The 23538-nt window shown below is 38.4% G+C and overlaps 1 protein-coding gene across 6 annotated transcripts in view; it reads right to left on the minus strand.

The window, feature by feature from the left end:
• Positions 1 to 225: 225 nt before the first annotated feature.
• The window catches only part of LOC145544409 (killer cell lectin-like receptor subfamily F member 1), a 55828-nt gene continuing 32515 nt past the window's right edge, over positions 226 to 23538 (minus strand). The window contains exons 1-6 of one of the 6 annotated variants that reach the window (XM_081587310.1): positions 18909 to 19048; positions 16364 to 16462; positions 14570 to 14698; positions 8331 to 8485; positions 7493 to 7605; positions 226 to 650 (exon numbers count right to left, since the gene is read on the minus strand). In XM_081587310.1, the coding sequence (XP_081443436.1) occupies positions 527 to 650; positions 7493 to 7605; positions 8331 to 8485; positions 14570 to 14698; positions 16364 to 16406 (564 nt within the window). In that variant the 5' untranslated portion in view covers positions 16407 to 16462; positions 18909 to 19048 and the 3' untranslated portion in view covers positions 226 to 526. Of the gene's footprint in view, positions 651 to 5487; positions 5724 to 7492; positions 7606 to 8330; positions 8486 to 10171; positions 11172 to 14569; positions 14699 to 16363; positions 16485 to 18908; positions 19067 to 23538 lie in introns of those variants that run through there. The other 5 variants (XM_081587314.1, XM_081587312.1, XM_081587311.1 and 2 more) reach the window with 5 other exon arrangements.

Genomic DNA, 23538 nt, shown 5'->3' on the forward strand with positions numbered 1-23538 from the left:
TCTTTCCCTATAAAGCTATAATTATTTCTGTTTATACATATGAATTTGAAATAGATTTTTTAATTTCTTTTATGACCTTTAAATTTTACTGTTAGTGGATCTAAGACCTTAAAATAGTTCTGTTGGTGAATTTAAAGTCAATCAGCAAACATTAGTAATCTCTCAGCTCCAAGCCTCAATGTAGGTTCTTGGTTAAAAGCACACAACAAGCAAGAAATCTGGAAATTTTTATTTAAGTCTGTGTAAATCTAACACTGGTATTTATTAAAAAAGAAAAAAACAGCAGTGGTTTTATTTTTCTGTATGCAGGTTTTGTTTATCAAAACTAGGAGAAGTTCTACCTAACTAGTAAAAATGATGCTGGGGAATATGTCGCAAATACATACTTGACAACATAAAAAGTACTTATCTACCATTATGAATCAGGCATCTTGTTCGCACAATGATGAGGATTATTCACTTTACAGAGTTTACAGTACATGAAGAAATATGAATAATTAAATAATGGTTTAGAAAAAAAAATGTTCTAAATGTTAAGATTAAGATCAGCACAGGGAACTATGAAAATATATATTAAATCCTTACAATTTAGCCTGGAGTGGAGAATAGTCACAGAAGTATTTCCTTGCAAATGACATTTCATTGGTGACCTGAAAAATAGGGAAGAGTTGAACAGAAGAATGAGAAAGGGAACAGTGTTTGTTGAGCTGAGGCAAACATATGATTAGATTAGAGGCAAGAGACAGCTTGCCACATTTGAGGAACAGAAACAAAGTTAGTGTGCTTGCATCATTACCAGCACGGAGGTGGGGGAGGAAGGAAGAGTGGTTGGAGGAGATGGTAAAAGGTGTAAACAGTGAAAAGCCACTGAAAGAAATCAGGTGGTGAGTAATGTGGTGGATGTGAGGTTCAAAGAATCTAAACCATGATGACAACATGGAGAATGGACTGCGGCAGACAGAAAAGCTAGAGCAATAATCCAACATGATGGGGTGATTAATAAAGTCTGTATAGAGACAGACTCCAGAAATAACCATGTGATAAAATTGACAGGGTTTAAATGAATTTTTGAATATTGAGAGTGAGAAGAAGGAAGAAGTCATGGTTGACTCCAAAAGCTCTGGCTTAAACTAGAGTGAGCACATTGCTACCAATCCACTAAGCTAATCTGTTTAAGTTCATTAGTTAAGGGGTCTTGAGATGTACATAGAGATGTCCAATGGCAATCCTCTATAATAAGGTCTAGGCTAGAAGTATGGGTTTGGGAGTTGTCAATTAATTGGGGAGATTGGGACTGACATATACACACTTGTTTATTAGTTCACTCATGTCCAACTCTTTTGTGACCCCAAGGATTGTAGCCTGCCAGGCTGCTCCATCCATGGGATTTCAAAAGCAAGAATACTGGAGTGGGTTTTCTCCAGGGGGTCTTCCTGACCCAAGGACAGAACCCGCGTGTATTGAAGGCAAATTCTTTACCACAGAGCTACCAGGGAAGCCCCAACATATACACACAACATATACACACATATACAGCTGTTTTTGAACTGTGGTGTTGGAGAAGTTTCTTGAGAGTCCCTTGGACTGCAAGATCAAACCAGTTAATCCTAAGGGAAATCTGTCCTGAATATGCATTGGAAGGACTGATGCTGAATCTGAAGCTCCAATACTTTAGCCACATGATGCAAAGTACTGACTCATTGGAAAAGACCTTGATGCTGGGAAACATAGAAGGCAGGAGGAGAAGGGGATGACAGAAGATGAGACGGTTGGATGTCATCACTGACTCGATGGCCATGAGTTTGAGCAAGCTTTGGGAATTGGTGATGAACAGGGTAGCCTGGCATGCCGCAGTCCATGGGGTCTCAAAGAGTCGGACATGACTGAGCAACTGAACTGATAACTGATTCACTTTGCTGTACACTTGAAACTAACACAACATCATAAATCAACTACACTTCAGTAAAAATTATTTAAAAATAAAATAAGTTGATAGCAATTGAAGTTATAGAGTGGATGAGTTCAGCCAATAGTTGCGTGTAATAGAGGACTCACAAGAACTCTGAGGAATATCATTATTTAAGAGATCAGACGAGAGAATAGATGTTGCAGAAAATACTGAGGAGGAATGGTTGGAGAGGTAGAGAGAATTTCAAGAAAACTTTGCGTCATAGATCCTAAGGTTAGAAAAGATTTCAAAAATGAATGCCAGGTCAACAATGAGCAACACTGCTGAGAGATAAAGCAAAAGCAAAAACTCCTGACTGTATTTAGTCAAAAGTGTGGCGAGAACACTTCAGTGCAATAGTAGGAAATGCAGAAACTACATTTTAGAATGTGGACTGAGAAACAGAAAGAGGAAGGCAAGCATAAAAATTTTTAGGAAATTTGACTTAAAAGGAGTGAGGAAAACTGGGCGGAAACCAAAAGATGCATGTGGTTATTGAACAATTTTCTTGTTGCTTTCATGTTTAACAGCTGATAGAAAGGAAGGCATAAAAAGACAGAGGTTAAAGAAGACATAATCAAGGAAGGGATCTCCTTGAAGAAAATTAAGTGGATGCAATCCTGACCATAGACTTGGAGATTTGATTTAGATAGAAAGAAGTGTGGCTTTTTTTTATATATAGAAGGAGAGGCAAAAGTGACAGACAAGACACGGACAAATGTGTAGACTCAAATGGTAGAAAATTCGAAAATATAACACCCAATGGCTTGTCTTTGAAAAAGTAAAAAAGTTTTTCCATTAATGGTGAAGGCAAGATGTAGGGAGAGAATTCTTGAGGAGACAAAGCAATAGTTTCTGTCTGAAACAGCCAGTATCATTCATGAGAGATGACTATGAAAATGTCGTTTCAGTCCTCAGGTGCCGGAGTCCCGCTCCAGCTGGTCCAGGGGTCCCCAAGGGATGAACGGCGTTGGCGAAAGGACAAGAGACAGAGTTCTTTTTTGGTGGCCTAAAGACCACACTCTTTATTGCTTTAGTCTCTATTTATATAGCATATGATCTTCTACGTAATGATTCTTACAATATTTTTCCATTTAGATCAACATCCTCTGATTCTAAGATGTGTTAAAAGTTTTTTCCTAGTCTATTGTCACAGTTTGGTTACATGTTTACCCCGAAACCTATTTTTATTTTACTAAAACATAATCTATAAATTATATTATTCCATCTGTTTATTTTGTACAGCCTGCTACTACAGTGAGTACAGCGTCTTGCTTCAATGACTAAAAACTATAGTGATGGCTAAGGGCAAAGTTTTTCATAGTACAGCCATTGTCAGTGGTGGCTTGTTTACCATCTACCCACATACCACAAGACTATTTCTGGCAAGGGGAAATCTTTTGCAGTTTACCTAGATACTATTTACAATACAATTTATATATATCTTTTCTGTTTGTGCTTAGATTTTGAGGGGAAAAGGCAATTGGCTTAGTTTCTGTAACTTTCCCTGATATATGACCCAAGTTTTCCAGTCATCAATAACAATTTCCTCATGAGGCCAGGTCACAATAGGCTTAGGGCTTGTTTTCCAAATGATCATGGCCTTATTCCCTGGCTGAATGTTAGGGACCCACCAGTCAAGGGCCTCAGTAGGTTTAATCATTTTGGGAATGTTTCTCTGGGGCAAGGGATCATTTTGCTTTTTATTGAACTCTCATGATCTCATCATGGAAGCCCCTACAACTCCAGCCATCAAAGAATGAAACAGAGTTAGCCACAACAAAAGCATAGAAACAGGAAGGAGGGAAGGTTCCGATCCTGGAGAGAAACCGCTTTGCAGTTTCTTCTTGATTGGTGCCGTGACTTTGTCATCCGGCAATAGATCCAGAACGGCTCCCAACAGAGAGAAAGAAACACAGCTAGCTACAACAGAAGCATAGAAACAGGAAGGAGCAAAGGTTCCAATCCTGGAGAGAAACGCTTTGCAGTTTCTTCTTGATTGGTGCCATGACTTTGTCACCCGGCAGTAGTTCCAGAACGGCTCCCAACACTCAGGTAGAGCCAAGAACTCAAGGCTGATTGCCTTGATGGGTAGTGACCCACGTCCACACTGTTATCAGCACTATCACAATAATATTTGTTGTAGAAACAAAGTGTTTCCACAAAAATGCATAATTTTTTAAACAGGAAGAATTATACCTGTGATCAATTCAGAGGTCATTGTCTGTAGATGAAGGAACCACACCTTGACAAATCCAGTAATTCTGAATGAGACACTTTTCAGAAAAAACACCCTTCTTTGGTATTAAAGCACAAGCATCATCTTCAACCTCACCATGGACTTGAAATCTATAGAGGAAAAGGCAACGTGCTAGTGACTCCCATGAAAGCTGGACTCTTCCCCAGACATCTGTTCTCACTCTGCTGAAAGCACAACTCTGTGCATTCTGTGTTTTCTCTCTTCTTAGAAAGAATGTACTCTCCAAGCTGGAGGTTTGAGACATTGCAATGTTTAGAGAGCAAATACACATTAAAAGCAATTTATTTAATGAAGGAATTCCTCCAAATATTTTCCTAACCAAAACAGTCATTTGTAAATATCATCACTATGTGGAATTAAAATAAAAGTTAAAATGTAATAAACATTGATTTCCCAATCCATTCCATCTTGTGAAAACTAAAGATCTTAGGAGACTACTAGGATTTGCATGTTTGTACCACCCCAAAATTCATATGTTAAAATCCTAACCGCAAAATGATATATTAGGAATTAGGACCTTTGAGAGATGCTTAAGTCATGAGGGTGGAACCTTCACGAATGGGATTATTTCCTTACAAAGGAGGTTCTAGAGAGACCTCCAGCCCCTTCCACTATGTGAGAACATGTTGAGAAGGCTCTGGCTGCAAACCAAGAAGAAGCCTCATAACGAAACAGGATCATTCTGGTACTTTTATCTTGGAATCCCACATTCCAGAACTGTGGGAAATACATTTCTGTTGCTTATAAGCTACCCAGGCTGTGGTATTTTGTTATAGGAGCCAGAATAGAATAAGACCTTAAAAAAATCTTTATTCACTGTTTATAATGAGCCTCTTTGCTTCTACAAAAGATCAACTCCCTTTTAAAATTTGTAAACTCACATAGACACCTCAACAAGAAAATTTCTGTGCATGTGGGTGTATAAGGATATACCCAGATTCTTTATCCTTAACATAAAAGAAGGAAACTTTCCCTAAATTCTGTTTTTCCATAATGTTCAAACCAACTTTTCCTGTCTTAAACAAATAAGCTGCAAAATGTCTTAGAAATCAGAAAATACTCAATTTAAAGAATGAGATTAGCAAATTAATAATTCTAAGCAGGATTGCATGTGGGTGACAGAGCATCGCATTCTACAGTAAAAATATAATGGTTAAAGGAGTGGATATGTGTATAATGATTCACTTTGCCGTACACCTGAAGCTAATAGAACATGGTAAATCAACTATACTCCAATAAAAATTAAAAATAAAATATTTAAAAAATAAAAAAGAACCGATTCAAATGTATTTTTTTTAATGGCTGAGTAATATTCCATTGTGTATATGTACCACAGCTTCCTTATCCATTCGTCTGCTGATGGACATCTAGGTTGCTTCCATGTCCTGGCTATTGTAAACAGTGCTGCGATGAACATTGGGGTACACGCGTCTCTTTCAATTCTGGTTTCCTCGGTGTATATGCCCAGCAGTGGGATTGCATATATATGGAATTTGAAAGATGGTAACGATAACCCTATATGCGAGACAGAATAAGAGACACAGATGCATATAACAATTTTATGGACTCTGAGGGAGAAGGTGAGGGTGGGACGTTCTGGGAGAATAGCATTGAAACATGTATATTATCATATGTGAAACAGAACACCATTCCATGTTCGATGCATGAGACAAGGGCTCAGGGCCGGGGCAATGGGATGACCCAGAGGGATGGGATGGGGAGGGAGGTGGGTGGGGGGTCCAGGAAGGGGAACACATGTAAACCCATGGCTGATTCATGTCAATGTATGGCAAAAACTATTACAATATTGTAAAGTAATTAGCCCCCAACTAAAATAAATAAATTTATATATAAAAAAAAAACTAACTGAAAAAAAAAAAAGAAAAGAAAAAAGAATCATGCTGATTTTCTAGAAAAAAAATATGCTGGGAGATAGCCATTAAAGATAATCAAAGATAAAATTTTTAAATTAATTTAGCGTGGAGGGTGTACAGAGATTGTGGCATATGTGAGCACAGAGTATGAATTTTAACACAAGATATTGTAAATATTCTCTGGGTAAGAATATTCATTTGTTGGGTGACTTCCTTTTTTTGAGCAGTTTTTACTTCCCCTCAGCCAGCCTGATAAGTATCCTGTATCACTCTCGAATATCTCTATTTCTTTCTTCACTTCCTCCGCATCTCATCTCTTTAAGAGATACCACAAAATTTCAAATTTGCAAGAAGTTAAATCAACTTTTAATGATCCCCCAAGTCTTAATACTGAGAGTAGAAGTTTTTGCCCTGGATTCTCCAAACCTTCTGCCTGTGTTTTGAGGATTAGCACAGAATCCCCAAAGATTCAGTACTCTCTACCCATAGAATTTAAACAGAAATGAATGAGGTACATAAAATAGATATAGATATTGTTTACTGGGATAGTATAATTTGAAAAGAGTTACATATAACTTTTTCCTTAATATTTCTCAGTTATTGGGGTGGGGGAAGCTATCTTTGTGAAGGCTCCACCCTCATGGCTTAGCATCTCTCCAAGGTCCTATTTCTTAGTACACCATGGTGTATTAACACATCGTGGTTAGGATTTTAACACATGAATTTTTGGGTGATACAAACATGCAGATCATAGCAGATCTTTATTTTGCATATGAGAGAGGGGATATATGTATACATGTGACTGTTTCATGCTGTACTACAGCAAAAGCTAATGCAACACTGTAAACCAGCTATGCTCCAATTAAAAAAATAAGAATTATTCTGTAAACCTCTTTTCTTAAGAAACTCTTCATAAGAATTTAAATTTAGAGAATTTTGCATTGATTATGATTTTCCATTTATACTTCTAGCATTATCTGTAAGCTAAAAGAAAGCCAAATATGAAAATAAATTAGCTTAGGGGTCTGTTTCTCTAAGGCAAATTTCCTGATCATTTGCACACCAATGAAGATTAAAGTCTTCAATCTGTAGGAACCAATTGGCTCCCTGCAGGTTCAGGCAGCCCCCAGTAGGGATTGGCTGTTGAACTCTTAAATTTCCCCTATAATACTCAAATGTCAGGTGATGATGCAGTGTTAAATAACCTGCCTGCCAATGCAGGAGATGTAAGAGACTTGGGTTCAATCCCTGGGTTGGGGAGATTCTCTGGAGTAGGAAATGGTAACCCACTCCAGTATTCTTGCCTGGAAAATTCCATGGACAGGGCAGCTTGGCGGTCTACAGTCCATGGGGTTACAAAGAGTTGGACACAACTGGACACACACACACACTCAAATGCCAAACACTCACAACTGTAGATTTAATGGGGTGCCATCCAGCCAGGTCCATGTCTTTTGTGGATGTGAAATGTTCAATCCGATCCAAAAGTAAATTCCATCTTGTATATTGCTCTGTAAGAAATCCTGTGAAAGGGATCCAGTGGAAATGAACTGTTAAACTGTTAAAACAGCTTCTTCTGACCTTTGTCCAGACTTTAAAAGGTTTTGATATTTATCCTCTTAATCAGGAAAATCTTAAGAAGATTGAAGAGGTTTTCTACATACTTAAGGTAGGAAATTAATATGGGAAGATTTCCAAAGTATTCTTACATATATTGTGTAATGGCATTTGCTCCTTAATGGAATTCATGAGGATGATATAAACAGCAACTGATGAAGGGGTGCAAAGAGAATTTGAAGCAAAAACTAGGAATTGATGTCTACCCAAAGGAGAGATAGCTATCCTTTTGCCTACCAATGTGCAGTCTTGAAGAAGACTGATGTTTATGGGGAAAATAAATAATAAGACTAAGGAGCCACCATCTGTCCTACCCAAGATACCAGGAATATTGTCAGATATGGGTAGTGCCTTTGATGAGTACCTGTCTGGGCTTCCCCGGTGGTTCAGTCGGTAAAGAATCTGCCTGTAATGCAGGAGACCCAGGTTTGATCCCTGGGTTGGAAAGATTTCCCTAGAGAAGGAAATGGCAACCCACTCCAGTATTCTTGCCTGGGAAGTCCATGGACAGATGAACCTGGTGGGCTATAGTCCATGGGGTCACAAAGAGTCAGACACCACTGAGCACACGAAGCTCTTCTCTTAGTTTTAAAAGGGCTTTTTTTCTTTTTCATGGCAAATGAGCTCTTACCAATTCAGCCTTATCTTGGATCACCAAGAGATGTGATTTCATTGTTGAACAGAATTTTTGGCTATTGATCCATGATTGATAGGTTTTGAAAAAGTTATAGCATTTCCCTTTCTTCTGCACCCAGTCATTAGGGCATACGTTTTGGCTAGGGTTTCCTAAAATATAAAAAAAGAAGAAATAGACTCAAAAACAAGATTTGAATATCAAAATCAATTTTGGCACTAATTTTGTAAACAATTTCTTTTAAAAAAATTTTGTCTCACTTTTAAGAGATGAACGCCTCCTCCACTGATAGTCTTTAAAGAGATTGTTGTTGTTCAGTTGCTAAGTCACTTCTGACTCTTTTCAGGCAAAGAGATAAATGCCAGAAATAGTCATTTTTTGTTACTCAGTAGCTAAGTGGTAGCTCAGCTGGTAAAGAATCCGCCTGCAATGCAGGAGACCCCAGTATGATTCCTGGGTCAAGAAAATCCCCTGGAGGAGGGATAGGCTACCCACTCCAGTATTCTTGGGCTTCCCTTGTGGCTCAGACAGTAAAGAATCTACCGGCCATGTAGGAGACCTGGGTTTGATCCGTGGGTTGGGAAGATCTCCTGGAGGAGGGCATGGCAACCTACTCCAGCATTCTTGCCTGAAGAATCCCCATGGACTGAGGAGCCTGGTGAGCTACAGTCTATGGGGTCACAAAGAGTTGGACGTGACTGAGTGACTAAGCACCCAAGTGGTGTCCAGCGCTTTGTAAACCCATGGACTGCAGCCCGCAGTCTTCCCTGCCCTTACTATTAAGGGCTACAAGTAAGTAATTTCCTGAGTTCTTTATTCATATGAATGTATGAAATGTTTCTCTTTATATGACATTTATGACATAAAATTATTAACTTCATGTTCCACATTTCATAAATAAAGGCACTAAAGCTAAGGTTAAGCAAAGAATAAAGAGGGCAACTAAAATAAAGCTTAAGTAACTTACTAAAGGTCATACAGTTTAGAGATAGATAGGAGATAGAAAAACTTAAACAGAAAGACTAAATGCCTAGATATCTAAAAGGCATCAGAGGAAAACCACTCTGAAAAATAAAATGTCCTTTTCAGAGTCACATTTGATGCAGAATAATACGTTTCACAGCATACTTTATCAGTAACTTTGTAAAACAAAATGTTTACCATGATCCCAATATCTCTATGCCCCAGAGACCTCCAGACATATCGCCATGAAAAGGAAAAACTTGAAAAAAAGCATTAAAATAAATCTATACTCAGAAATGAATAAAATCTATACTCAGAAAATAAATCTATATTCAGGAATATATTTCTATATTCAGAAAAATTAATAATATTTGTACTTCAAGCTGAGTCCTTGCATCTGGAAGATCCCCTGGAGAAAGAAATGGCTACCCACTCCAGTATTCTTGCCTGGATTCCATGGACAGAGGGGAGCCTGGTGGGCTTCAGTCCATGGGTTTTCAAAGAGGCAGACAAGACTGAGTGAATAACACTTTCACTTCTTCATGGGAAGGGGGGCACAGTTTTTGAGGCATGAGCCTACTGTGTTGCCCTCTCCACTGGTTGAGAATTAAAACCACCTTTCTATCTACTCCAAACTCTATCTCCATATTTTTTTATTCGGCTTTGGTGGGCAGAGAAAGCCAGGATTTTGGCCAGAAACAGTTCCAACTCAACATCAAGAATATACATATATTTTAACATAACTCATGGCATTCAAACTATGTAAAAGTTTATAGCTTTAGGTGGGCTTTTTACTTAGAAAATGGTCATAACTTATGAGAAAGGTTAATTTTCATATTTTACAATAAACACATAAATAAAAAATAAACACTCTATTTATTATTATTATTATTTTTTTGCAAAAAAGGCAAAGATGATGAACAGGCATTTTACAGAATAAAAATAAAAATATCTAATATGTGCAATTTTGCATTTAATTTCTCTATTATATAAGAAATGCAACTAAAATCAACTGTGTGTACTTTTATCTTAGTATATTAGCACATATAATCTGAACTCTGTGTGTGTGTGTGTGGGTATGTGTGAGACACAGAAAGAGATAGAGAGACACTCCAAATCCTGCTCTCTCTTCCTGGTATTGACCTTCCTTCAGTTCAGTTCAGTTCAGTTGCTCAGTTGTGTCCGACTCTTTGCGACACCATGAATCGCAGCCTGCCATGCCTCTCTGTCCATCACCAACTCCCGGAGTTTGCCCAAACTCATGTCCATTGAGTCGGTGATGCCATCGAACCATCTCATCCTCTGTCATCCCCTTCTCCTCCTGCCTTCAATCTTTCCCAGCATCAGGGTCTTTTCCAATGAGTCAACTCTTCGCATCAGGTGGCCAAAGTATTGGAGTTTCAGCTTCAACATCAGTCCTTCCAATGAACACCCAGGACTGATCTCCTTTAGGATGGACTGGTTGGATCTCCTTGCAGTCCAAGGGACTCTCAAGCATCTTCTCCAACACCACAGTTCAAAACAGCAATTCTTCGGCGCTCAGCTTTCCTTATAGTCCAACTCTCACATCCATACATGACCACTGGAAAAACCATAGCCTTGACTAGACAGACCTTTGTTGGCAAAGTAATGTCTCTGCTTTTTAATATGTTGTCTAGGTTGATCATAACTTTCCTTAGCAAGTCCTTATGGTAACTTGAATGCTGATTCAAGTTCATCTGAGGAGAGGTATGTGAACGTGAGTGAGTGATGTTACTTCTTCAAATTTAAACGGAATTGGCTATTTAGAAAGGTAACCCCCTGGTGGCTCAGATAATAAAGAATCTACCTCCAATGCAGAAGACGGTGGCTTGATCCCTGGGTCGGGAATATCTCCTGGAGAAGAGAATGGCTATTTAGAAATTGAAGGAAATCTTGCCCCCAAAATGCTCAAGATGGAACTCTTTGGGCATCCTAAAACTGGTTTTTGCATATTCAGTTTCTGTTGTTGTTTAGTGGTAAGTCATGAACAACTCTTTTTGATCACATGGACTGTAGCCCACCAGACTCCATGGAAATTCCCAGGAAAGAACACTGGAGTGGCTTGCCATTTCCTCCTGCAGGGGATCTTCAGACCCAGAGATCAAATCTGCATAGCCTGCACTGGCAGGTGAATTCGTTACCACCGAGCCACCTGGGAAGTCAGCATATTCAGTTCGTGGAAGCTAATTTTCTAGAAGAAACTTGCATTTCTCTCGGTGTGCCTTGAGATGTAAATGTTCTACCACCTTCCTCAAGAATATTTTATCCAGATAATCTCTAATTCCTGAGACTGAGGGAGGGAATAAAGGAGGGGGTAAAGAGACTTTTTAAAATTTAACTTTTTCCAACTATATTTAAACAAATAGTGAGTTTTGTACTCTAATACCTGATTCATGACTATGTTTTTATTTTTTTTATTAATTTTTGTTGGAGTATAGTTGCTTTGAAATGTATTAGTTTCTGCTGTATAGCAAAGTGAATCAGCTATACATATACACATGTGTGTGTGCTCAGTCTTGTCTGACTCTTTGTGACCCCACAGACTCTAGCCTGCCAGACTCCTTTGTCCATGGAATTTTCTAGGCAAGAATACTGGAGCGGGTTGCCATTTCCTACTCCAGGAGATCTTCCCAACCCAGGGATTGAATCCATATCTTTTGTGCCTCCTGCACTGGCAGGCGGATTCTTCACCACTGCACCACCTGGGAAGCCCATATATACATATATTCCCTCTTTTTTTTGGATTTCCTTCCCATATAGGTCACCACAGAGGACTGAATGTGCTATTCAGAAGGTTCTCTTTAGTTATCTATTTTATACAAAGTAGTGTATGATTAAGTTTTTAAATGAAGCTATGAGAAGGGGTTGACAGAGGATGAGATGGTTAGATGGCATCATTGACATGATGGACATGAGTTTGAGCAAACTCTAGGAGATAGTGCAGGACAGGGAAGCCTAGCTGTGCTGCAGTCCAAGGGCGTCACAAAGAATCAAAAATGACTGAGTTACTGAAGAACAAAAACAAATACATAGAAAAGGGCTAAATTCCTTAACTTGTGATTTCTGGATTTCTTTATTTAACAATAATCTTTTGACTGCCTGATTACCTGCCCTTTGATGCAAAACTCCTATATATCCTTGCTCCCCCATCACCTCCTCAGAGCAGTTCTCTTAAGGTTACTGGAGATGCTGCCTCTCAGGCTCAGAGTTCCAAAATCCCCACCAAATAAAACATAACTCTCGACTTTCAGATTGTGAATATTTCTTTAGTCGACACATGCCATATCAGAAATGTCACATACCACCCTCCTCCTCCAACTCATAGAAGCATGATTGAAACTCAGATTAGGAAGACAGATTAACAGACATGTCTGCTATCTCTTTATTGGTTGACCTCACGATAAAGTTTCTCCTTCTCTCAAAAGCTGATGCCAGGTATTGAATTTTACATGTGTTAGGCAGCAAGCCCTTTGCTCCAAAACAATATCTATTATCATATCATCCTTAACCACACTTGACATCCTGGGCTCACCTTACCTTTCAAGTTTCTAATGCCTCACACAAGAAGCTACTCTAGACTTCTGTCAGGAAAAAGTTTCATCAGTTAAATATCACATGAAAAAGGCATTTGATTATTATCTTCACTATCTCTCACACACACATACGCATCTTGTGGGTAGGGGCTTTTTCTTAACTTTTTTGCCATCTCATCATTAAACCAAGTATTTTATATTTGCCTAATAAGTATGTGACATCAAATTAATAAATTAAGAATTTGAAAAATAGGAAGAGATAGTGATATGTTTGTTGACTAGCAAGAGAATTGTAACACTCGAAGTAGCAACAAGTTGACTGCTGGAGACAGTGGTATTTAAGAGTTTTAGCAGCAGCAAGGTAAGTGAGCAGTACAGTATAGTAAAGTAGTGAACCTGAACAGATTAACAGGAACCAGAGTTGAAAGTGAATAATTACAATAAGAAAACCATCTTCAAAATACTGAAAAGGATCTGAATTCGCCAGCCTAAAATATTCCATTTTTGTATGAGAATTATTTTAAGCTGAAAGACAACTTGAGATACAATAGATGCAGGAAGAAGCCTCCTCTGAGCTTTGCTTATCAGACAAAAAGTAAACACATCTTGTTAACTCCAGTTCATGTGTCCATTGCATAGGGAGACCAAGCAAAGCAAAGCATCAGTCTGGAGCAGAGCAAGGTTTATTGAAAGGCCATGCAAGGAAGGGTGGCTCCTGCCCTAAAAAAACCCACAGCTGCCTGAAGGGTTTTGGCAAAGAACTTTTAAAAGCCAGATGAGGAAGAGAGATTGCAAGGTCTGTGATCAGCTCATGCACAGTTCTCTGCTGGCTGATGGTGAGGGAACAGGGCAGTGTTACAAGGGTGAACATCATCAGTTCTTAGGTTCCAGCAGGCCTGAGGCTCTATACTCAAGGTCATAAAGTAGTTAACATCTTCCATTTGTTGGAGAGAGGGACGTTTTTTAACATCTACAAAACACCTCCGGAAATGTGTATCAAATACTATTAGCTAGACCCTTCAGAGAGGACCTAAAGCAGAGGATTGGGGGAAAGACCTGTCCTACCCAGAAAGGCCCCATGAGGTCCCGCTCAGTTACCTTCTGAGAAGTGAGGCTGCCATGAATCCCCTCTTTAGGATAAAAACAACTCCCACGAAAGAGACTGATAGGAAACCTACCTTAAGTTCCTTCTCTAGGGGAATTTTATAGCCACGAAGAAAAGGGAAAGACTACTCATGCCTGCTTAAACAGACATTGTCACAAACTTTATTAGTTCCGGTGTGTTCTGAAAAACCCAATTGTCTTTCCCAAAAACCCATATTGTTTTTCCCATCAGAGTCATTTCTTCTGTCTTTCTTTTCCCAGGTGGCTCAGTGATAAAGAATCCACTGCCAATACAGAAGATGCAGGTTTGATCCTTGGATTGGGAAGATCCCCTGGAGAAGAAAATGGCAATCTGCTCCAATATTCTTGCCTGAGAAATTCCATGGACAGAGGAGCCTGGCAGGTTACAGTCCACAGGGTCACAAAGAGTTGGACATGACTTAGTGACTAAGCAACAACTCTTTCCCTTGTTGAAGCTTAGGTATATGAACAATTAACTTTGACCATTTAGCTAGCCACGTCTTTTGTTAGCTCTCATATGCACACAGATGAACCATTTTCTCCTGTTAACTGGTGTTTTCCTCCCCCCAAACACAATGAAATAAAACCACTTACTTATGAAGTTTGTACTGTTCTGCTTCTTCCTGGGAGAAAGATTCACGCAGTTGCAATCTTTGGTTCCATTCTCACTACTGAACCTGTCGCTGGGGTTTTCACTGCAGGAATATATGCTTAAGTGACTTACTAAGAAATGAAGAAAAGTAGTAACACTAGTTAGATTCCTACAGATATAAGCCTTGGCCTTTTAATTATCCATCAGTGTTGTTGTTCAGTTGCCCACTCTTTGCAACCCCATGGACCACAGCACACCAGGCTTCCCTGTCCCTCACCATCTCCCAAAGTTTGCCCAAGTTCATGTCCATTGCATCAGTTAATATGGAACTGCAAATAAATTCACAAAATACTGATTGAGAGGACATCCGTTTATAGCATTTTAGCTTTATAATTTGACAAAGGATGATAAGCTTAGAGACTCAGAGAATTTCCACTTAGGAAAACGTAAGCAGAAACAAAAAAAACAAGTTACCTAAATAATAAAAGTTAAAAAACATAAAATATATTTACATTTGCATCTGTTTGGTATAATAGATTAGAATTCTGTCTGGTCTTGAACTAGTGATGTAGCTTCTCTTTTCCTCAGGTTCCTCATATATAAAAAGGGGAAATATTTAATGAACTTAGAGTTGATGGAAGGCCAAAAGTCAGTGAGTGTAAGATATTTGTCACAACTCCTAACATGTAATAGGACACAGCAAATGGAAACAATAGTAGATAGGACTATAGCTCTTGCTGAAGTAGAGCTCATTTTACAATAAATCTTAAATTTAACTCAGCCTTAAATTTTCAAGCAGCTGATAAATTTTGTCAACACTTCAAAATATCTTCATATGTAAACTCCATAAGCTCTTTTGTTTTTTTTTAAGGGCCAAATCAGCCTTCATAAAATGAAGTGCTTTCACCAAAATATAAAACTTCAGTTCATAGAATTGGGACTGTCAAACCCACATTGTTCATCAACTGAGAAATGGAGTATTTCCTTATCAGCAAACAAGGATGTCACCATCATCAGCGATTGCAGCCCTCCAAAGTGAGCCTGTGAGCTCTAAGGGAACTCAGGAAGGAGAATGCCTGCTATCTAACAGGCATAAACGGCAGCCACTCCCTGTGAGAGTGAGCCCCAGACAAGCTCAGCATGTGAAAACACAGCATATGGGCCCCAGGTAGCTGAAGCGCATATGAAAGGAATGATTTCAGTGAGCCCAGACTCTTGCATCTTCCCATACATAAACAAGTGCCAAATTCCTTAACTTGAGATATCTGACTTTCTTTAATCAACAATAATCTTTTGGTGTTCAGATTACCTGCCCTTTGTTGCAAAACTTCTGTATAACCTAGCTCCTCCTCCCCCTCCTCCTTGGAGCAGTTTCTCAGAGCTATCTGAATCATGGTCTCCCGGGAGGCAGTCTTCCTTCTGCTCCAGATAAAACTTAATTCCCAATTCTCACATTGTGCAAATTTTTTTCAACGAAGTGCTTTTGCCAAAATATAAAACTTCAGCAAATTGTGACTGTCAAACCCACAGTTTGCCAATTAATTACAAAATTTCTGGCAGAGTATAAATCACATTTATTACCTCCTCTACATAGGGAGAAATAATTAATAATTAATGAAATTATCAACCTTGTCATTTAATACCAACATAAATAAAACAATATTGAAAGAGAATATTAGGTAAATATGAACAATGATTCTGAAAAAGTTAGAGAAATGTAAAAAAAGAAAAAAAAAACAACTCCAAAGGAAACATGTTAATCTCTATAGATGAAAGTATAGCTTTAATCTACTCACCCCAGACAGTTAGTCCTATCACTGTGGCAACAAGTGTAACCATGGCAACGCTTGTCAGTCTCAGAGCAGTCTGATGTCATTTGGGACATTTGGGGTTATCTGTAATGATTAATTTTTCTTTCTGAAACATTTAAGCATTTAAAACAAACTTGAAAATATGTCAAACTGTTGACTTAAAAAAGCACTACGTTAGAGAGTTGCAACTTAAGTTTCCTTTGGGGCAAAATGAGGACTACAGCCTGGGAGAGAGCATTTCAGATAGCTCTGAAAAGTTGCTCCAAAGAGGCAGGGGGAAGGTCAGTACATAAGTGATTTTGGTGAAAGTGGAATGCATGCAATCAAGCATATATTTTTTCCAAAAGAGTTCTGCTAGTCTTGTGAAGCTTTGCTAGTCACAAAAACACAGTCCTCTCACCGTGACAGATTTTAGTGTTTTTAGAGAGTTGCAACTTAAGCTTCCTTTGGGGCAAAATGAGGACTACAGCCTGGGAGAGAGCATTTCAGATAGCTCTGAAAAGTTGCTCCAAAGAGGCAGGGGGAAGGTCAGTACATAAGTGATTTTGGTGAAAGTGGAATGCATGCAATCAAGCACATATTTTTTCCAAAAGACTTCTGCTAGTCTTGTGAAGCTTTGCTAGTCACAAAAACACAGTCATCTCACCGTGACAGATTTTAGTGTTTTTCTAGCTATGGAGAGATACAAGAATTGGACTCATAAAATCAAATCGTGAAAATATTTAACTATCCGAAGACCTGTCACTTGAGCACAGAGGAGATATGTGCACTGTGCTCTCTACCCTAAATTCCTTTTGGGATGTGTTGAAAGGCAGCAGCTTCAGCAACACACGATTTAATTCTTGTGGAAGTAGATGACAAGTGCCAACTTGTACTTGACAATACAAATGTCAAACTCTGAGAGTACACATTGTCTTAATGTGATGGAAAGAAATCTACAATCTCTGTACATATTACATTACCATGAACACATATTTAGTTATCTTTAAAGAATTGAACTAAATAAGAGGTGAATCAGTTGCATGTGTGTGCTCAGTCATGTTCGACTTTTTGTAACACTATGGACTATAGAACGCCAGGCTCCTCTGTCCATGGAATTTTCCAGGCAAGAATACTAGAGTGGGTTGCTATTTCCTTTTCCAGGGGATCTTCCTGACCCGGGAATTGAACTCACATCTTCTGCATCTCCTGCACTGCAAGTGGATTCTCTACTGTTGAGTCATCAGGGAAGTCTAAGACACCAGTATGCTTTATCTAATAATCAAATATTTTTCCATTTTTCTGTTGACCCTTTTTTTGGTTTTGGTTTTTAAGTATTTATTTCATTGCTTTTTAAATTTTTTCAGCTTGATTAAGATATAATTGCCATATTAATCTTTGGTTAAGGTTTATAACAGGATGATTTGATATACATATACATTTGGACGTGATTGGGGCTTCCCTGGTGGGTCAGCAGTAAAGAATCCGCCTACAATGCAGGAGATGTGTGCAAGAGACATGGGTTCAACCATAGTAATGCAGCTCTCATTTCACATAGTTATAATTTTGTGTGTAGATGTGGTGATAACTTCTATGATGCAAATTCACTGCTTCTTTCTAGTACATGATACAGAATTGATATCTATAGTCATCATGTTGTATATTATACCCCCAGAACTATTATCACCAGAACTTATTAGTATCACTAGAATTTTGTAATCATTTCAACATTTCCCCCCATTCTCACTACCAACCACCAAAGTACTCTGTAGAATTCACTAGTACTTGTGAATGAATATTATTCTTATGTTAACACTTCTGTTCTAAAACTGTAATTCACATAATAATCAAATGGGTGGTTATTAGATGATCAACTAGTCAAAACATTTCCACTAAAATTTGTCATTTACTTTTATGTACATCTGGACTGGAAACAGATGATATTCAGTGGGATTGACACCCAGGAAGGAAAAAAATATCAAAAGACACCCAAATATATCAAATATATCAAATTGACACCCAAAAGGGAAAATACATCAAAATATGTCAAAAGTATCAAAAGAATTGAATCAGATTAAAAATTACTGTCTAAAGTAGAAACATAAGTAAGATTAAGTACTATAGTCATCCATCTTCTTAAATTTTGTTTGAAATATTATAAAAGTTATATATTTATATCAGTACATGAAGTAAAAACTCAGATGCCAGTCTTTATAACTTTGCTTCAACAAAATAAGCATTATAATACTTTCAGAATCTTCAACCTAAGTCAAGTCAGATCTGATTCATTACTTTCAGTTTAGCAATATTTGTAAATATATACATGCCAGAAACTAGACTGAACAGAAGGGTTGCAGAAATAGAAAACTGCACAGTCTAATGGGGAGACATCTATGTAAACTAATTATTTCAGAATAAGATTATGAATTTTCTGAATAATAGATTCCAGTTCTAGTTCTTAAAAGTTCCCATTAAAAGTCTAAGACTAAAAGACCAATAGAAAATTTAAGCTATATAATCTGTGGCCTCGTGGAAGTTTACGGATTCTTACCTTTGCGCATCCACATATGTTGGGAATGATAGGGATGTTTCCTTGGCTTCTGCATCATTGATTCCTCTGTGTTTTGCATCTGTCCAAACATCCTATAAACAGAATAATCCATCTTTGGATGAGATGGAAAGAGAGACATCACTTGATCAAAAGCAGTCAGTGCCTACAAGCTGTGGCATGGAAACAAACCCTAGAGCTGTGAAACCACAAAGGATATGGATGAAGAGGGAGGGGAACTTCATTATTTAAATAAATGTTTTCTTTCAAGATGGTTTCATATTTACAGCAGAGTTGTGAAGTCACTACAGAGTTTCCATATACCCAACATTCCACTTTCTCTATTATTAACATGTTGCATTAGTACATTTGTCAAAACTAATGGGTCAATATTAATATATTATTTTTAATTAAAGTCTATACTTTATTCACTTTTTGTCCAGTACCTCTTTCTTAGTATTTACCTAAGACCTTTTTCTATTCAAGGATCCATCCCATTCAGGGTACCACAATACATTTAGTTCTGACATCTCCTTAGGATATCTCTAGTGTGATAGTTTCTCACTTTTTTCTTTTTTTTTGAATTTGGACAGTTCTGAGGAATGTTGATTAGATATTTTCCAAAATGTTCCTAGTTGACGTAGTCTGATGTTTTTCTCATCATTATAGTAGGTTATATATTTTCGGAGGGCTTCCCTGCTAGCTCAGATGGTAAAGAATCTGCCTGCAATGCAGGAGATCTGTGTTTTGATCCCTGGGTCGAGAAGATCCCCTGGAGAAGGGAATGGCAACCCACTCCAGTATTCTTGCCTGGGGAATCTCGTGAACAGGGGAGCCTGGTGGGCTACAGTCCATGAGGTCACAAAGAGACGTGACAGAGTGTCTGACACACATAGGTTTTTGGAGGAAGACCACAGAGATAAATAATCATTCTTAGCAAATCTGATGAAGGGTACTTTTATCAACATTACTATTGAGGGCGACTTTGATCATCTGACTATAATGGTGTTCATCAGGTTTACCTACTGCAAAATTACTCACTTTCCCCCATTTCCACACAGTACTCTTCGGAAGGAAGTCAGTATGCTCAGCCTGCACTTCAGTGGAGCTCCACCTTTTTCAGAAGAGATAATCTACATAAATTATTTACATTTATTCTGCAGAGGATGTTTGACTAGTGTCCCATTTACTTATTCATTCAGTCATTTATATCCATAAAAGTCATTCACATTTACTTTATGTTTTGAGGGACAATCTAATGCTACTTTATTTTATTGTTCACATGGTTCAATCTTTGGCCATCGGGAGCTTTTCAGCTGGCTCCACAAGTTTATGCTGATGCTGCCAGATCTAATATATTACAACATGGATTATGCTAATCTCTTCCTTTGCATTTCTACAACCTCCCACTTCAATAGTGAGAATCATGGTTATCAGCATCACCAGTAACTTCCTTATTTTTTCAATTCTAGTATACATACTTTATCCCTCACCAGACATTTGGTCCTGTTGAAAACATCCATTGAGACATTTGGTCCATGATTCATTAAATAATACAAACATTAACTTCATTAAAATGTTTTTTGAGTTATTTTTATTGTAATTCATTACCAGTTATGGATTTCATGTTTATTCCTTCTTATCATGAAGTTGGCAGGGTTACTCTTCAGTCAATAAGTGGTTGCTCTCAAGTGTATATGGACCTGGTTATTGGTTTTACATTTGCAGTATCTGTTAATAATTTTGTATATACAGATTTTGTCACCATCTTTGTGACAATGTTATCTGTTGGTGGCCATATTCAAGTGTGAATACCAGGAATCTGGACAATCATTTTTTCATTGTTTTGCTATTCACCTTTAACACTTCAATAAATCTCCAAATTGAAAAATGACAAACTACCATCAGCTGTTGAAATTTGCTCTTCCAGTTTTCATCTTGTGGTTGTTCATCTTGTGGTTGCCATTTAGTACTGATGTGTAACCATTCCAAGTTTCTGGTGGAACTCTTGGAGCTTTTGATCTTCTTCTGCCTCTGCTTTGCCTTCCATAGACTCATACTTTCTAAACATAATCCACTAAGTCATCTAATTTTTCTTCTGCCTTCTCAATTATGTATTTAAAATTTTCATTTATGTCTTCTAAGGGCATAAATAGAACTCCAAACTACTTGGATGAACACTTAGTTTGTTGGTCATTAATAACTATAATGATATGCCTCTTGAGAAACCTGTATGCAGGTCAGGAAGCAACAGTTAGAACTGGACATGGAACAACAGACTGGTTCCAAATAGGAAAAGGAGTATGTCAAGGCTGTATATTGTCACCCTGCTTATTTAACTTATATGCAGAGTACATCATGAGAAACGCTGGGCTGGAGGAAGCACAAGCTGGAATCAAGATTGCCGGGAGAAATATCAATAACCTCAGATATGCAGATGACACCACCCTTATGGCAGAAATCAAAGAAGAACTACAGAACCTCTTGATGAAAGTGAAAGAGGAGAGTGAAAAAGTTGGCTTAAAGCTCAACGTTCAGAAAACTAAGATCATGGCACCCGGTCCCATCACTTCATGGGAAATAGATGGGGAAACAGTGGAAACAGTGACTGACTTTATTTTTCTGGGCTCCAAAATCACTGCACATGGTGACAGCAGCCATGAAATTAAAAGATGCTTACTTCTTGAAAGGAAAGTTATGACCAACCTAGACAGCATATTAAAAAGCAGAGATATTATTTTGCCAACAAAGGTCCATCTAGTCAAAGCTATGGTTTTTCCAGTGATCATGTATGGATGTAAGAGTTGGAATATAAAAAAAGCTGAGCACTGAAGAATTGCTGCTTTTGAACTGTGGTGTTGGAGAAGACTCTAGAGAGTCCCTTGGACTGCAAGGAGATCCAATCAGTCCATACTAAAGGAGATCAGTCCTGGATGTTCCTTGGAAGGACTGATGTTGAAGCTCAAACTCCAATACTTTGGCCACCTTATGTGAAGAGCTGACTCATTGGAAAAGACCCTGATGCTGGGAAATATTGAGGGCAGGAGGAGAAAGGGACGACAGAGGATGAGATGGCTGGATGGCATCACCGACTCGATGGACATGGATTTGGGTGGACTCAGAGAGTTGGTGATGGACAGGGAGGCCTGGCGTGCTGTGGTTCATGTGGTCGCAAAGAGTCGGACACGACTGAGCGACTGAACTGAGCTGAATAACTATAATCATATACTCATATGCTCTCCCAAACAAGATTTTTTTTGCTACAGTGATTGTGAAAAATAAAACAAGTATCCTTTTTCTTGTTCATCTGGTAGGAATAGTCAAGTTGTATTCGTATTTACAATCTCAAAACCCATCGTGCACAGTGATTTATCTCACAATGTTGAGATTTATTTCCTGTGCAAACACAGGCACTTTCTCGTATACATATCTGTAAGTGACTTCTTACTTTTTCATTGTTAGTGCATAATTTAACAACATAGAAAAACCCAGTGCTACTCCATACACAGTGAATAACTGAGTGAACTGTGTTGGGGTCGTCTTGAAGGTGCCATCACTGAATAATGTATACTGGCACTGAAATATCAAGTATTGTCTTAAGTTGTATTACTATAAATAAGATTTTTTGTGTGTGATTTTTGAGCACTGGAATCATGCATAAAAATCTCCATAGCTGGTCACTTTATACTCCTCTGAGATTGTAATTCCACACAATGCAGTTAGGTTTGGAAGTCAGTGTCTGTTTTGAATTCTGTTTACTGTACCCATTAATGAATTTCTGGTCTGAATAATAGGACCTCCTCATCATAAATATCATGGATAGTTCTTTGAAGTACCTGTGATGGTGTTGCATTTGGTTCTTCTTCTATATGCCATTGTAACCTATTCAGGCTTTTTCTTACTTCCCCTTTAACACCAGTGCTGTGCTGGTGTTTTCCTGTCCCATCTTGAATGACTGTTAGCCTACTCCTGGCAGCTGTACATCAGGCTTTAAAGATTTTGCTCTCTTCACAGCATCAGTGCATCTTACTCCTATCTCGGTTACAGAAAAGGAAATGGTACCAAAACCCATTAAAATATAGCATTGGTTTTTCTCTTTGTCAGTAACTATATCAGCCATATTCCACTAAGAATTTTCAAATAAAGATGTCATATTGCCAAGCAGCAGCAGAAGGGTTACTTTTTTCCTTTTGTAGCCATTCAACCAGTGATCACTTGTTCACCATAGGGAAAACCTTACTAATATCTCATGAATTTTTCTGGGCTGATAAGCCAGTAAATAGGCACCAGATACGGAGAAGGCAACAGCACCCCACTCCAGTACTCTTGCCTGGAGAATCCCATGGACAGAGGAGCCTGGTGGGCTGCAGTCCATGGGGTCGCGAAGAGTCAGACACGACTGAGCGACTTCACTTTCGCTTTTCACTTTCATGTATTGGAGAAGGAAATGGCAACCCACTCCAGTACTCTTGCCTGGAAAATCCCACGGTTGGAGGAGCCTGGCGGGCTGCAGTCCATGGGGTCACTAAGAGTTGGACACGACTGAGCGAATTCACTTTCACTTTTCACTTTCATGCATTGGAGAAGTAAATGGTAACCCACACCAGTGTTCTTGCCTGGAGAATCCCAGGGA

Source organism: Giraffa tippelskirchi, chromosome 4, assembly GCF_054371585.1.
Source record: "Giraffa tippelskirchi isolate mGirTip1 chromosome 4, T2T-mGirTip1v1.2.pri, whole genome shotgun sequence".
Taxonomy (NCBI): domain Eukaryota; kingdom Metazoa; phylum Chordata; class Mammalia; order Artiodactyla; family Giraffidae; genus Giraffa; species Giraffa tippelskirchi.